Raw genomic sequence first — 18183 nt, forward strand, 5'->3', positions numbered from 1 at the left:
TAAAATACTTAACATTGTGTTTTAATAGGTTCAAAACTTTATGACATTCTAATTAGCCACAACTTAAAATTCTATTATCAGGTCCACCTTTATAAGACTATCAGCCAACATACCCTTTGTATTACTAGGATAAAAGGGCTTTTCATTCTGAAAAGAGATATGTATATAATACAGTTACTATACCAGATGCTTCTGGTAAAAGAAAGCAAACTATGACCTTTCTCACCAGCAAGATGAAATCTCCTGTTTTCACAACAGAATGATGGTTGATCATGAAGCTAGAATGTGTGTGGGCTGTAAGAAATTTCTGCTTCCTTCTTTTTCTTTCTGTCTTTCTTTTGGCACTGATTTACAACCAGTAAAATCTGGCATGAAATTAGCCTCAGAATGTGTCTAAATGAATTAGAGATTATTTAATGAGTTATAATATATACAAATATAAATTATACAACTTAATTTATTTAAAATCATTTATTTTCAGCAAAATCAAACATATCATTGAGTTTACATAGAAATACAATTTGCAACTGGATCTTCATAAAAATGCACTGGTGAAATAAAATGTTCATAATTAATGACCAATTATATATACTATTTAATCATGCCAGTAGCAGGATTGATTACCTTTAAAAATTGGTAAAGTAACTTATTTTAAATGTGCAAAGTACTCTATTGTGTTGCCATTGATAATAAATTGCCACTAAATATATACCTATTACATAAAGCTTTTTAAAGTACAATAAAAATACAAATTCTATCTGTTAAAAAAAAGCCATTGATAGGGCTTCTAAACATCCTCATTATACAAATTCCAAAATACTATATGACAAACAAAATTATAAAGACTCTTCTTTATGAAACATATACTATCCTCTAATTAAGGTACAACTGAACAGATAACAGAAAACAAAGAGGAAGGCTTATATAGACCGTAGAATATTATGAAGATACATACAAATATAATATTGCATAAGCATATTTGATTTCCATTTCTAGTGAAAATGCACCTTTAGCACATGAAGAAAATTCCCAAGACTAAAAGAAAAGAAAAATTTTTGAGATCTACCTTCTATCTAAGCTCACATTTTCATTAATTTAATTTACTTTTCTTATAATGAGATGAACCAAATTATATATCTGACCATAAATTTCTGCTGCATTCTGTATAAATTAGAGTCTGTTACATAACAGGTGAATATATAGAAAACAATTTTTTTTTTTTTAAAAGCTTAAGTTCACCAGCACAAGAGTCAGGTGCAAGAGAACGTTATTGTTCAGTTTAAAGACTAAACTGAGCAATAATTCCATTCATTTCAAAAATGAGATCCTGACTTTAAAGGAGAAAACATTAAATTTGCTAAATAATATTGATAATTCATAAAGAAAAGGTGCCATAGATTTTTTAAAGTATCAGAATTAACAGGCTATCACAAAATAAATCTTGGTGAGGAAATACTTTAATCAGGGGAGAAATATAAGAAGAATAGTCTTATTCAGTGAGAAAAAATTTATTTGGTAAAGCAAATATGGGTAATAGATGCTGCAACTATAGACAGTATATATTCCAAATCATTTTTAGGAAACATCAGATCAAACGACATTTAGATGTTTAGTAATGTAACTTATCTTGATAGAAACTAAATTTTAAGTCCTTTGTGAATAGCAAGCTTTCATTTTTCCACAATCTTTATGTATGAAATAAAATATTTAGAGTATAGCTGATAATAATAACTAACATTATGACCTTGAGCTTAATAATAACAACTCTAAACACATTTAGTTTAATTATTATTGGGATTTATATTTCTGTTATTTTACCTGTTAAAAATGATATGGTGGTGTTACATTCAGAGTTTACATTTTCCCAATAATATGAACAGCATTTCATACAAAAAATGATATCTGTCTAATGAATGGTAACATGTTTATTGGTTTGAATATAAAACATATTTAGTTTGGCATTGGTATATCTCTTAGGATTCTGAAAGGTATCATTTAGGCATGGCTTTTGGGAAATTAATAATAAACTAGCAGCCTAGAGAATGAACATAAATTTGAAGAAGCTAATTATTCAGAACTCAGACAAAGGCAGATATTTGGATAATGTGTCTCTCAATTATAAATTCTTCTACAAACAAACTGAAAGGAACATAAAAGTATGATTTAATTTACAGTGAGTTCTTAAAGCAAAATGTTACAGATCAACAGTGAATGCAACAGGGAATTTTACTGAAATAATTCTCAAAAAGTTAAGAGACTCAAAAATATATTGGCACATTTATAATACCTGACATAAGTAATAATGACTGATATATATATATGTATACAAAACAATTTTAACAGATTCAGGACGTCTTGTTCTTTGTATCAGCACCTGCTGTCTAAAGGGTCGAGACAAAATACTGTGCCTTCGAGAGTTAGTCCCATTTTGAACCCCTCCTGTAAAACAAAGTAAAATCATTAAAATAGGAAATGCTCATAGAAAAAAAAATCTGTAAATGAAAAAGACTATGAACAAAAGTTGAAATCATGCTTTGGTCAAAAAAGAAATAATTATATGTCAAATGTTCACTTGTCAAATTTGTATCAAGTGCTTTTATATCCATTAACATTTTAAATATTTTAAATATACATGAGGATAGCATCCATTGCTAGCTAGACAGCATATTAAAAAGACATGACCAACCTAGACAGCATATTAAAAAGCAGAGACATTACTTTGCCAACAAAGGTCCATCTAGTCAAAGTTACGGTTTTTCCAGTGGTCATGTATGGATGTGAGAGTTGGAATACAAAGAAAGCTGAGTGCCGAAGAATTGATGCTTTTGAATTGTGGTGTTGGAGAAGACTCTTGAGAGTCCCTTGGACTGCCAGGAGATCCAACCAGTCCATCCTAAAGGAAATCAGTTCTGAATATTCAATGGAAGGACTGATGCTGAAGCTGAAACTCCAATACTTTGACCACCTGATGTGAAGAACTGACTCCTTGGCAAAGACCCTGATGCTGGGCAAGATTGAAGGTGGAAAGAGAAGGGGATAATAGAAGATGAGATGCTTGGATGGCATCACCGACTCGATAGACATGAGTTTGAGTAAACTCCAGGTTTGGTGATGTACAGGGAGGCCTGGCGTGGTGTGATTCATGGGGTCGCAAAGAGTTGGACACGACTGAGGGACTGAACTGAACTGAGCAACTGAACTGAACTGAGCATCTGAACTGAACTGAGCATCTATAAGAGACAGAAGAAAACAGGACTATGTGGAGTTAATTTTAAGACTTAAATGTTTCTTTTCAGTAAAGTCTACTTCATGTCATTCTACTGTAGCTTAAAAAGGTTCCTTGACTTTAAAGGTCAGTGTTCATTTAAGTATAAGCACAATAGCTAGATCTCAAGTTGATGACAGTTTAATAGTATTCACCTTTCTTTCTTTCTTTCTTTAATAGTTTTTACCTTTCTTTCAGTGAAAGAAAGTTCACTGGCAGTTCACTGTCCAGAGCCTGGTAAAATAAACTGCATCGCATTAAGGAATTGCAATGCCGTATCCTGTGTAGGGGATCCTACGGTAGCACAGGACTGCAGACCACTTTGCCATGGAAGAAGCTTCCTCTGCAGCTTCCCTGTTGACTCAGTGATAAAGAACCCACCTGCCAATGCAGGAGATGCTGCTTCAATCTCTGCATTGGGAATATTCCCTGTGTTGCAGGGAAGAAGCCAATTCTGACTCCATGTTGGAAACTGTTTCTTTGACTTGCTGTTATTATTATAATCATACTAAATGGCTTGCCTGGAGGACCCTGCCCCTCTGCTTGACAGTAAACTAAAGTGCCTTTGTTTAGCTCATGGAGAAACAGTTTGTTCCTGCCCACCTGTGAATAAAAGAGATTAACACGCCCCTTCTGAAGGCTGGACATTTCCTTGGAGATGTTTTGCAAGATTAAAGACCCTTTCTCTTTACTTCCCACTGCATCTCCCTCTCTATTCTGCCTTTTGATGTTAATTCCTCATTGATTCTTCCTCTCTGATCTATAAAAGAACCTGGCATCCAGACCCCAAGAAGATGGTTATTTTGAGGCGCTAGCCTTCCATGTTCCTGGTCTGCCAGCTCTCTGATTAAAGTCTCTTCCTTGCCTCAACACCTTGTCTCTTGGATTCATTGGCCTACTGTGGGGCGAGCAGAGCAAGCCTGGACTTGGTTAACACCTGGAGAAGGAAACGGCAACCCACTCCAGTATACTTGCCTGGGAAACACCATGGACAGAAGAGTCTGGCAAGGTACAGTCCATGGAATCTCAAAAGAGTCAGGCATGATTGAGTGACTAAACAACTAGTTTTGCAGTTGCTTGCATTTGCAAATTATTTGAATTCCACTCACTCTAGCATGTGTTAGCATCTTCCCTGGTGGCTCAGATGGTGAAGAATCTGCCTGCAATGTGGGAGAGTAGGGTTTGATCCCTGAGTGAGGAAGATCCCCTGGAGAAGGAAACAGCAACCCATTCCAGTATTCTTGTCTGGGAAATCCAATGGACAGAGGAGTCTGGTGGGCTACAGTCCATGGGGTCGCAAAGAGTTGGACATGACTGAGAGGCTAACACTTTGTCGTAGCACGTTGTAAATGCTTCTGGAAGTTAAACTGCCTTAATTTATTAATAGCAAGGACCCAATTGCCATGAAAAAAATTTCTTTCCAAGAGTTTTAGTAAAAATTCAGTGGCAAAGGATTTTGTCCTTCTCTTCTCAAAGCTCTCTTCTTTTCTGTATAAAGTAATTGACAGATGGATCATCTCTGGCCTTACTATCTCTCCCATACCCATCCTTGCCCATAAAATGAAATGTAGACAGCAGTCTGTTCCTGAGGAAAAGAAAATCTCTCTCAAAGAGAAGGTTTTGTCCTCTGTTCTGCTTTGTCTTTCGTTTAATTAGATGGCATCTACCTGTGTGCCAGCCAAATACACATTCATTTGCACTTCCTCAAATGAATTTGCGGAATTTGAGTTACCTTCAAATATAATTGGTAACTAATGTACTTTTATTAAAAGTCCAATGCAAACAGTATCATATAGAGGAAGAGAACCATTACAAAATGCAAGCCACAGCTTTTTTGCTATTAGTGTTTAGAGAATGCTCTTCATTATGCCTCCAGCAAAAAGTCCACATGGCAATACTATCACTTTAATGATTTCTCAAAACTACTTCTCATTATTTGAAACACAAATTCTATTTAGTTAAGTAAAAGTCAGAGTACTTACCATTTATTTAAAAGCCTATTTTTGTCACAAGCAGAAATATTTTGCCACCTGTATGCATATTTTTTAAACAGCTGCCAAATAGTTAGAAAAGTCAATACTTTAAACTGAAGATACTGTAAATAAACTTCTTTTTAAAATATCTTATTTGGATATCTGAGGATCTATGTACTATATCATCTTCTAGAATATTATTAGATAGATAGACAAGTACTATGGCTATGTATTACCTTTGCAAAGATTTGATATCATAGTTTTTAAAATGCTATCAGTTCATTCTGAAATTAAACCACTATCACTTTAATTACCCTGAAAATACAATTTATCAATGTGCTATTACTATCAGTGAATTTGCTCAGTCATGTCCGACTCTTTGCGATCCCATGAACTGTAGCCTACCAGGCTCCTCCATCCATGGAAGTTTCCAGGCAAGAGTACTGGAGTGGGTTGCCATTTCCTTCTCCAGGGGATCTTCCTGATCCAGGGATCGAACCTAGGTCTCCCAAATTGCAGGCAGACGCTTTACTGTCTGAGCTACCAGGGAAAAGCAGAATAGTAATCAAAGTAAGATAGGAGTTGATCATTATTTCAAGAGCAGCAAAAAGTATTTGTATATTAATTACAAGAATATCTCCAAGTTTTTATAAGGATCCTTTTGGATTCCTTTTAGATTAACTTAATTATCTCTTTTGATTTTGACACATTGTCACATGGCTTCTTGGTTTTCTTTCCTCCTAAAATAAAACTTCCCACACATTTTCCGACCCTTCCTCTCTAGGTCTCATTTAGTAGTCATGATTTAAAAATGCTCAGTCCTTCTAAAGTTCCACATCCTCTTGAATTTTAAACCTCTGAGTGAAAATAACACTTATTTAACTTATGTAGGGATGGAATGGAGACTATAATTAATATCACACAAAATAATGATTTCATTATTAATGTATTATTAATAATATAAGTTATATAAAATGTTTCCCCAATTGTATTTTCTTACTTTGAAATAGAAAAGTATATCAAGGAAGGAAAAAAACCACTCATATGTAACAATTAATATGTTGAAGTATGTCCTTTGAATCTCCCTTTTTTCTACCTATAAATTTAAACAATAATTTAATAATATAACTACATATTATATATAACATTTATTTGATGTATTACATACATTATATATAAATTTCTGTATTCTATTTTTTTAATCTTAGCAGAACAAATTTCTCTGAGTCCATGTAAAACTAATTTGATGATTTTATGATGTTTCATTAATTGTAATATGATTCATTTCCTGTATTTTATAATTTTAAATAAGGCTGACTGGATGTTTCTATGCATAGAGATTTTCCATATTCATAGTTATTTTCTGTTCAGGATAGATTGCATTAAAGTTTTTGATACCACATAGAAATACAGGTATTAGCAACAAATTACTGCCCAAGGGATGCTATGAACTGATCTTGACCCAGCAATGATTTAGAGTGCTTGTTTCATTACACTTCATTTGCACTCATATCAGTAAAAAATAAAATGCTTAATTTGCTGAACTAAAATAGCATTTATAGCTGTTAATTTGTATGTTTTCTTTGATTAGATTTAACATGTCTATAAGTACGTAGCCATTTATGGTCCTTTGTGAGCAACTGACTTTTTATTTGTTGATTATTTAGTTTCCTTATCATTTGTCTACTTATTTTAGTTATATATACACAATATGGCTATATTTTTTAAAACAAAATTAAAAGAAGCATAGAAGTTTTTCTCCAGGAGACTGCATGTATATATTTTCCTTATAAAATTTTCTTTATAATTCAAAAGTCTGATAAGTATGTAATTGTATTTCAAATATTTTAAACTACCCAAGGTTTCTAAAATTAATCTGAATATTTGTTGTATATTTCAGCTATACACTGATCTTCCAAATTATTAACCAGTTGAATTAACATCACTTGCAAAATTCATTTATCTTTCATTGACTTACCATGGTTCTTTTTTAACATGTTAAATTATTATAATGAATAAGGTACACTTCTGGGATATCAATAATATTACACTAATTTGTCTGCCAGTGACATGTAATGAGAAGTGTAAATTATGTCAAATCAGATACCCACATAATTGATTTCAAATAAATATCTAATTTTCTAACAATTTATAAAAAATATGGCTTAATAGTTCTGGCTTAAATTCTTACATTCATGAGATGTTTCTTCAATTTCCTCTATAAAAGAGTAAAATCCAAAATTTCAGTAAGCTTAACTCAATATAATTTATATGCGTGCATGCTAAGTCGTTTCAATTGTGCTGACTCTTTGCGACGCTATGGACTGTAGACTGCTAGGCTCCTCTGTTCATGGGATTCTCCAGGTAAGAATACCACAGAGGTGCCAGGCCCTTCTCTGGGGGACCTTCCCCACTCAGGGATCGAACCTGAATTTCAGCCAATTATGTCTCCTGGCATTGCAGGAGGACTGTTTACCATTAGCGCCTATACTGTATTAAGTTTTTACATTATATGCAAAGATAAAAATAGTAACTAAATGTGTGCATTCAATTAATCAGGCTAACAAGATTAATAATGAAAGCTGTCATAGATTTTAGATAAAATATTATTTTACTTTAGTTAAATTAAAATTGCAAATAAATCATAGATTAAAAGAAACAGACAATGAGATGGACAATGCAATAGTGACTAATTCATTGAAAAAAAAAACAACTTCAAAATATGAGTATAAACTTCTTTAAACACAACTAATAATCAGACATATCCATGTGAACTGCTATTTGAGTATTTATTAAATAAAGCATGCAAATATTAAGGTTTAACTTCAAGAAGCCATAACTTGTTTAAAATATGAAAATGATATACCAACCATCTCTGGCGCTACCAACCATGAAAGCAGAAAAGAATGAAAAAGACATTAAGAAATAACAAAAACAAAAGCAAAAATACCACAGTGTAACATTATCTAACACATGTTAAATCATTCCAATACAATGTTTCTCAAACTAGGTTTCTACAAAAATCTGGAGATACAGGTTTATTTTCAAAAATCTATAGAAAGCATTTGTTGTGTGGAAATCTAAAAAAACATTAGTAGTAACTCCTTGTGGTTCTTACAACCTTTGAGAACAAATACTACCATATCAGTGTCCATGCTTTTGTCTGTTCCTCCAAAAATTGGTGCTGAGGTAGAATAAGCATAATTGATAAACTCAATGAAAAGGTAAATTATTTTCATATGAAATAAATAAAGCATTATCACTAAATAATCATGCACTATTTGCATGAAGTCTCTTAGTATTTGAATAGAAAAGATGTGCAAAAACTGTGTCATCAAATAAGATACATGCTGATATCAATAGAAGTTTGATGTCGGTGGTTTTAGCTTCAGCCGAGTAAAATAGCCCATGCGATATAATAAAGTTTGTAATTAGAATTTTATTAGGTGCTATAATTTTGCTTTTAATTGATAAGTTTTGAATTAACAGTTATATAAGATCTGTAAGGATAAAATGCTTTTTAACTTTTTGTAAGTATTTATGAAATGTTATAATAAAAGTTTAAGTCAGTATTAAGGATTTAAAATAACTTTTATGCAAAAGGGAATTATAAATCATTCAACTTGAGAAATTTTTATTTTAACATATTCTTAAAAAATCTCAAGATATGTTAAACAATCCAAATTTTAAGATAGAGAGGTATTATTACATCTGGAATAATAAGGAAAATCACATAATACTTAAAAAACTGCTTCATACCTTCAGTCCAAAATCAATGAAAGGACATTTATGATCTTTCTAAGAAGTAGTGTTTTATCAGTGTTAGAAGATCATAATCCACCCGTTAATTTTTTTTCCGGGAAATAAAGCATAGAAGAGTGAGTATATTGTCCAGGCTGAATAAGTAAAGTCATCACATATTTTCAGTCAGCTTCATATAAGCTGGTTGATATAATGAGTTGACCTCTGACTGCATTCTACCACATATATATTGTCTTTTTGGTAAAAAATAGGATATAAAAACTTCATCAAGATATAAAAGGAAATATAAAGAGAAGACCTTATTATAGTGCTTATGATGCTAATTACTAATCATGGCCCACTACACAAAATATCTTCAAACTTTCAGAACAATTCAGAATTGAAAAATAAAAGGGAGAGAAAGAAATGAAAATGCAACTGTACTACATTCCTTAACAAGTGGTCATTTGGTGTCTGCTGCTTCAATAGGAGCCCAGAAGAGCCCACAATGCTTCCTTCTTTTTTTACATCCCCCCCTTCTTTGGAATTCTTGGTTTTAGCTATCAGCTTTAATCTTTTTAAATTAATTGTGGTACATGGTTTATAACATTATATAAATTTCATGTGTGCAACATTATATTTCAACTTCTGTATACACTACAGTGTGGTCAAAAGTTTAGTTTCCATCCATAACCATACAGATGACCTCTTTTACAATGATTCCTTTAGAAGACTGATTTCACTCTTACAAAGCTTTTCCTTCATTCACCCATTCACAATTTTGAAATTCATAATTGTTTTAAAAGACTGAGATCAAATCTTATAAATCTAATGCAATGACCTTTTAATTTTTGGATTTTGAATAATGAACTCATGAAGAATTCATGCAATTTTGTATCAAAAAGATGCATCACCTTATTGCCACTGTAAATTGCACCATTAAGAACAAAACACAACAAAACCTTATCTTTAGCATCTGAGTATTTTTAGAGCTAAATGTATATTGTTATTTTAAAGCAATTATTTTCAGTAAGTTGATAATATATACTATAGTATATAACATTATCTAGGAACCACAGGGGGGACAAAAAAAACAAAACTATGGGCCAATCTGTTAAAATAGTCACCTGCATCTCATCTAATTTTGATTGAATGTCTGGTGGGAAATCCCCTGCTCCACAGTTAAATGGGTCAAAAGGTTCTGCTCCAAACAGGTCCCGTTCTAAAAGGAAGAAAATAATATAGTAAGTGAAATGATAAGGACTGAGTTGAGGTAAGTTAAGTTCAGTCATGTCCAGCTCTTTGTGACCCCATGTGACCCCAGCCCGCCAGGCTCCTCTGTACATGGAGTTCTCCAGGCAAAATACTGAACTGGGTTGCATCGCCCTCCTCCATGGTATCTTCCCAGCACAGGGATCAAACCCAGGTCTCTCCCATTGCAGGCAGATTCTTTACCAGCTGAGCCACCAGGAAAGCCCTAAATTTCATAGCAAGATTAAATAAAGAAAAACCTGCATAACCAAATGAGCCTCAAGCCACAGTAGTTAAAGACCAAAAGGAAGCAAAGATCCATTTTTATGATGATTTTAAAACTATTTGGTGGCAAAAGACTATTATTCAGAGAGGTTTCTATGCCTTTAAGTAAGAAATAGCAAAATCACCAAATGATTGATAATTAGTATATTTGAATATCTACATTTTGCCAAAGCAATTTATTTTCTTTTACATTTTTATTCATTTTTGAAGCAATTTAAATCTACTGAAATTAATGTATTATTCACCGAAACTTCCTTATTCCATTTATTGATGACCCTACGACACAACAGTGACACAGTGTGTAGGGCCTGGTAGGTTATTAAGTAGTTTAACTCATAGTTCATGCACTTTAATCTCACCCTTTAGCCAGAAAAAAAATTAAGGAACAATACCTTGTGTAGCATGAAATCATATCACCTTCCTAGGTAACCACCATGAGACAATTTCTCTAAAAATGTCTCCTATCCCCCACACAATTTTTTTTTTTTTTAATTGCAGTAATGGGGACTTTCTGGCTGGCCAGTGGTTAAAGCTCCGTGCTTCCAATGAAGGGGGAATGGGTTCAATTCCTGGTAGAGAAACTAAGACCCCACATGCCACATGGACAAAAACAAACAAACAAACAAACAAACAAACAAACAAACAAACACAGTAATAGAATATCAAAAAGATCCCTGTGCGTATATTTTAAAGGATACATTGCAATGAATACTTCAAAATATATAGACAGGGAGCTTTTATATATTCTATGGCTTATTACATGACAAAATTTTTTAAAGAAATTTCCTTCCTCTGAATAAATTCTAATCCCATCTTAAATGATAAAAAATTAAATTGTCGATAGGCAATAACATTTATAATGTAGCAAGATTTTCACTTTTCAGTTCAGTTGCTCAGTTGTGTCTGACTCTTTGCGACCCCATTGACTGCAGCATGCCAGGCTTCCCTGTCCATCACCAACTCCTGGAGCTTGCTCAAACTCAGGTCCATCGAGTCAGTGACGCCATCCAACCATCTCATCCTCTGTCATCTCCTTCTCCTCCTGCCTTCAATCCTTTCCAGCATCAGGCTTTTATCTAAAGAATCACTTCTCTGCATCAGGTGTCCAAAGTATTGGAGCTTCAGCTTCAGCATCAGTCATTCCGATGAATATTGAGGACTGATTTCCTTCAGGATTGACTGGTTTGATCTCCTTGCAGTCCAAGGGACTCTCAAGAGTCTTCTCCAACACCACAGTTCAAAAGCATCAATTCTTTGGCACTCAGCTCTCTTTATGGTCCAACTGTCACATCCATACATGACTACTGGAAAAATCACAGCTTTGACTATATGGACCTTTGCTGGAAAAATAATGTCTCTGCTTTTTAATACGATGTCTAGGTTTCTCATAGCTTTCTTCCAAGGAGCAAGCGTCTTTTAATTTCATGGCTACAGTCACCATCTGCATTGATTTTGGAACCCAAGAAAATAGAGTCTGTCACTGTTTCAATTGTTTCCCCATCTATTTGCCATATGCCATGATGTTTGTTTTTTGAATGTTGAGTTTTAACCCAGCTTTTTAAACTCTCTTCTTTCACTTTCACCAACAAGCTCTTTAGTTCCTCTTCACTTTCTGCCATAAGGGTGATGTCACTTGCATATCTGAGGTTATGGATATTCCTCCCAGCAATCTTGATTTCAATTTGTGCTTTATCCATTCCAGCATTTTTCATGCATATAAGTTAAATAAGCAAGGTGACAATATACAGCCTTGACATATTACTTTCCCAATTTGGAACCAGTCTGTTGTCCCATGTCTGGTTCTAACTATTGCTTTTTGACCTGCATATAGATTTCTCAGGAGGCAGGTAAGGTGGTCTGTTATTCCCATTTTTTTAAGAATTTTCCACAGTTTGTTGTGATCCACACAGTCAAAGGCTTTAGCGTAGTCAGTAAAGCAGAAGATGTATTTCTGGAATTTTCTCACTTTTTCTATGATCCAATGGATTTTGGCAATTTGATCTCTGGTTCCTCTGCCTTTTCTAAATCCAGCTTGAACATCTGGAAGTTCACGGTTCAGATTTTAATTGAGCTTGCTTGGAGAATTTTGAGCATTACTTTGCTAGTATGTGAGATGAGTGCTATTGTGCGCTAGTTTGAACATTTTTTGGCATTTTTCCTTCTTTGGGATTGGAATGAAAACTGACCTTTTCCAGTCCTGTGGCTATTACTAAGTTTTCCAAATTTGCTGGTATGTTGAGTGCAGCACTTTCACAGCATCATCTTTTAGGATTTGAAATAGCTCAGCTGGAATTCCATCACCTCCACTAGCTTTGTTCATAGTGATGCTTCCTAAGGCCCACTTGACTTCGCATTCTAGGACATCTGGCTCTAGGTGAGTGATCACACCATCATGGTTAGCTGGGTCATTAATATTTTTTTTCTGTAGTTCTTTTGTGTATCCTTGCCACCTCTTCTTAATATCTTCTGCTTCTGTTAGGTCCATACCGTTTCTGTCCTTTATTGAGCCCATCTCTGCAGGAAATGTTCCCTTTGGTATCTCTAATTTTTGTAAAGTCTTTCCCATTCTATTACTTTCCTCTATTTCTTTGCACTGATCATGAGGAAGGCTTTCTCATTCTCCCTGCTATTCTTTGGAACTCTGCATTCAGATGGATATATCTTTCCTTTTCTCCTTTGGTCATTATGGAGAGTTTCTACAAAACGTGGTCCACTGGAGAAGGGAATGGGAAACCACTTCACTTTTCAGGAAACCATATTTTCTAAATTAAATGCTTTATAATAAGTAATATTTATCTACTTGAGTTCTATTAATAACATATTCTCAACCATTCCATGACTCCCGTTATGAAAGATTGTTACATAACTCATTGCAATTTTTTTTTTCAGATTCATGTATTAAATAAGTTAAGAAAAGTAAAATGCTTAGAAGTTGCTGGTGCTGGTGCTGGTAAGTACTACATAAATAAGGACATACAATTTACATCCAAATAAAGTCACTTTTAAGAATGAAAGGAATGTCATCAATAGGTTCATCAGGATGAAAGTATAAGCCAGGGCAGTTCTGAATGAGTGGGGATTTCCTCTTACCTTAGGTTTAACAGATGGGTGTTATTATTATTGTTGCTATTTATTTTCCTCAGTCTGATGTTTATTATAGGCAATAAATCGGAACTTGGAGAAACTTTTCTTTAGAAGAGTATCTTGGATACACATTTTAAAGTGATGCTTTATACATAGTAGAAAGAAATGAATTAATAAAGAGAAAGGTCTGTCAGGAGAGACAGAGATTCTCATTACACAGGTCTTCTAAAGTTGGGACTCAAAATCATCAGAGATTTCAGATGGGCTTAAGGGATTCTTCTCACATTTCTAAAGTACAATGCAAATTATGTATGAGTGAGCATGTTGTGCTTTTAGGTGAAAGAGGTTTAACTTTAAAGTTATCATATTCTTTGGGGTCCATAAACCCCACACAAGTTAAGAAACTACTACTTTAAATATTAAATATATTAATATTATTAAATATATTAATATTTAATATTAAATATATTAATACCAAGCAAATTAATAAACAGAGCTCTTTGGTATATTTTGGCCAACTCAGATCTATGGATCTAAAACCCATAAAAAATCATGTAAGTCCAATTTTCAATTTAAAAAGATCTAGTATGTAATTAATAACATGAAAGTTATTTAATCTAATGCAAGAGCAAAAGGACAAAAATAGGTGATATTTCATTTGGTCATTCTTTCCTTTATCAACTAAACATTTATTGGACACAGTATGTTCCATACATTTTGCTAGGCAGTGGATTAAAGCAGTGAGGAAAGGACTTTCCAGTCAAGTGCCTTCCATCATATAATTTATAACCAATTAGGAAGTATGATATGAAACAAATTAATTAAAACCTCATATGTATTAAAAGATCAAAAATATGCTCTGGAGAACTACTAGGGTTCTCAGGCAGTAAGAAGAAAAGCTAAAGATTCTGCTTTTATATATTTGAACATAAAGAAAAGTAAATGAATGAATACATTTAAGATTTCATTTAAAGAAAAAGTCGCAATACTAAAACCCCATTGGATTAGAGTTTTAGACAATTTTACAATTAAAATTGAGTTGAAGAATCTGTCCTTAAATTGTTAGTATAGATAAAAAAAGAAAAAAATTGTTAGTATAGATAGACAAAAAGACAATTGATAGATAGGTGATAAATGAAAGAAATGATACTGTAGTAATCAAAACTCCATATCTATCTATCATCTATTATCTATCTAGTCTATCTATTGATTTATTGTTGTATTTACTAAACTCCGACATCAGCATAGGTAGACATTAAAAAATATAGCAGGATGTGATGTCAGTTTCTCATTAATAAGTTCCTTAAAACAATTTAACTATCTCTACCTAGATTTTCCAAATGTTTCAAACTCACAAATGTCTAAAAGAGAACTCCTTCACTTTCTCCCTCTCTGCCTCAATTTTTCTCATTAACAGCATTTGGTCTAAAATCCTGAATTGTAATTGATTTTGAACTCTCACTCATTATCCTGATGGATAATTTTCAATTACCATTCCTTCTAAATGTCTTAAAATCTATTCACTCTTCTCAATTTATATTCTATTCGGTTTTAAGTTGTCCATTGTAGATACACAGCTAACTTATATTTCAAAATCTAGTGTGTATGCTAAACAAATGCCTATTGAATTAAATAAATGAATGAGTAAAAGAGTGACAAAGTCAGAGGAGGTAAAAAACAGTGGTAAAAGAAGAGATCTGCCTGCAATGCCGGAGACCAGGGTTTAGCCCACAGGTCGGGAAGATCCCCTGGAGAAGGGACTGGCTACCCACTCCAGTATTCTTGCCTGGTGAATTCCATGGACAGAGGAGCATGGCAGGCTACAGTCCATGGGGTTTCAAAGAGCTGGACATGACTGAGCAACTAACAGTTTCACCCCATCAACATTTTCATAAACAAAGAGATGTGGGACACTCACGAGGACAAGAAATACCCCATTTTGGCAATATTTTCTATCATGACATGTATATTATGGATTATTTCCTTGAAGAAATATTTTGCGTCAATACAAAATATATTCAGAGGACTTTAAATATGCTATATTTCAACTTATGTATTGAAATATTTTTGTACATTGACCTAATATTATTACTTTGCATTTACAAATTAGTACTCAGAAATTTATTGAATGCCTAAAATGTGCAATGCACTTTGTTAAGTTCCACAGGAGAAATAAACTATAGGCTCTGAAATACTTCACAGCCTTAAGTTAAAACTTCAGAGCTACATTGAAAATGTCTTAAATGTGAACCAGAGAGGAAGCAATAAAGCATAATATGTAAAATTTTTTTCTTCAGTGACCTTTTGGATTTTTTGACTGATCATGACCATTGGAAACCATTCTTTCACTTTCTGTAACAGAGCACAGATCAGAATATAGTCAAGACATAGATGACTAGCCTCTGCTAGATGCTTTCTAATTCAACAGAAAAAAAATTACATATAGAAAGATATATGGAAAGTAAATCAGAAAAGCAATGTATTTATTATAGCTTTTTACATATCAAATAGAGAACACTAACATAGAGTTACAAAGAAATCATGAAATTCATAGATTTATATATATGAAATTCATAGATTCATATGTTTCTTTAAGACCACCCACATACTCTATGATAAAAATTTAAACTGATCTCTCTATATATGTCAAAGATAATTAATTACCACCAGGGTTGTTTTTAATAATTTAAAACATACTAAAAATATAACCCCAAGCACAATAAAAACATAATTAAGTGCCTTGTATTATGATGTAACTAAGGTTATACCAAAATACCTTTTTAATGAAATAGTTTTAAATGCAAATAGTGATGTCTTTAGTAGTATACTCTGAATTATAAAGTAAAATATATAATTAACTGAATTTGGTACATATATATAAACAAAAATTCTTTGGTTATTAAAATTTCTAGTGAGCTTGTTAAGATATATGATTTCACATAAAGAGTTAATTAAACATTTAAAACGTACACAAATGTAGCAAAGAATATTGGTTTGTTTAGAAAGCTTACTAATCTCGTTAGATCGGCTAGGTACTGGAGGCGGCTGCATGCCATTGTGAGTTGGTACTGAAGACTGGGGTGATATTGGAGAAAATGGAATCATATCAAAGATGTCAGTAGAGGGCAACTTAGGTGTCACACTGCCTGCCTGCAATGAAGATAACATGAATTAGGGTAGTATTCCATGTAGACACATTATAATGAAAAATATTTCACATACATATAAAACACATGTAAACCCAACACATGCAGTTGAGTCATATGACCTTGCCATTCTGTAGATCAAAAATGGTTAAGTAGGTAATTTCATACGAATTAACCACATATGCCAAATGCTCATTGGCAAGAAAATCTCTACAAAAATGTTATTAAAGATGATGGCAAAAATGGTGACGACATTTCTAGAGAGATGTATCTTTTATATTGGATTTTTTATATATCTAGATATAATTGCCATTTACATCAAAGAATTAAAAACTTGCTACAAACTATTTATATAAAATCCTGATACCAGTAATGCATTTTGTATAAGATTTAGACAGAAATAACTGAACTTAAGTGATACATCTTAAATATAACCATTCAAAAGCAATTGATAACGATTTAAAAAAAAAATCAAGGAGTCTATTTTAAATTGTATTTATAACTCTAGTGACTGCCAACTATTATATTCATTGCAGTGACATTTATTCTTGGAATAAGTTTTCATCACATTTTCTACAATAAATAGCTACCTTGTAAAATAAATTATACTCACTAAATATACCACCAAAATGGTTAAGTTATCTGGGCCAATCTGGGCTTGGACGTAATGTCAGAATGAAACAATCATCACTTTACATAATATGTAATTTTATATGTAAAATCACATAATCTGTAATTGTCATACAGGGAAGAAATTATTTATATATATATATATACATATATATATATAATATATCATCTATAAACCAAAGAGAATTTTCATTTTGGAGAGAAATAGTGAGGGGAAATTAACTTTTCCTATAAGAACATGAACATTGCTTAGCACTGCTTAGAGTGGTACACATTAAAATTTGTGTTTTCAGAATACACTTTTTTTATTTATAGGTGATGTAGGTAATGGAAAATAAGGCTGACTGTGTGTAAAGAGTGACTGATTTGCTATTCAGTTTACATGACTGTTATTACATTTTTTCATGCAGGAAAATAAAATAGCTGATATCTTCCTTTCTTTAGCAACTTACTTTCACTTTGATAGTTTATCAGTCACAAACACTATACAAAGACTTGGAGGAAACTTTATCCCTCAGCTCCTTCCTCCTACTCAGGAATGTTGTTCTCCTAATCAGCCTGTCCCTCCAATTGCCCTGGCATTCATCTCTCTCCTCTTTGTCAGGATTTAAAGATACTCGAATCTTGACTTTGTTAAAACAAACCAACCAAAAAGCTCTTTACTCAGGGCTTCTTTACTCCTCTAGACTCTCATTTCTCTTTCTCTTCCCTATTGAAGCTGAGCTCTTTGAAGGAGGTATTACATTTCTTGCCTGTTTACTTCATCCAATCCTCCATTAAGATCATTCTAGACTGTTCTTTTTTTTTT

At 33.0% G+C, this 18183-nt stretch overlaps 1 protein-coding gene across 2 annotated transcripts in view; it reads right to left on the bottom strand.

Moving 5' to 3' along the window:
- Positions 1 to 472: 472 nt before the first annotated feature.
- The window catches only part of GULP1 (GULP PTB domain containing engulfment adaptor 1), a 310878-nt gene continuing 293167 nt past the window's right edge, over positions 473 to 18183 (bottom strand). For both annotated transcript variants that reach the window (XM_061135150.1, XM_061135151.1), the window contains exons 10-12: positions 16611 to 16749; positions 10107 to 10201; positions 473 to 2439 (exon numbers count right to left, since the gene is read on the bottom strand). In XM_061135150.1, the coding sequence (XP_060991133.1) occupies positions 2368 to 2439; positions 10107 to 10201; positions 16611 to 16749 (306 nt within the window). In that variant the 3' untranslated portion in view covers positions 473 to 2367. The remainder of the gene's footprint in view (positions 2440 to 10106; positions 10202 to 16610; positions 16750 to 18183) is intronic.

The sequence above is a fragment of the Dama dama genome, chromosome 33 (genome assembly GCF_033118175.1).
Source record: "Dama dama isolate Ldn47 chromosome 33, ASM3311817v1, whole genome shotgun sequence".
In the NCBI taxonomy this organism is placed as follows: Eukaryota; Metazoa; Chordata; class Mammalia; order Artiodactyla; family Cervidae; genus Dama; species Dama dama.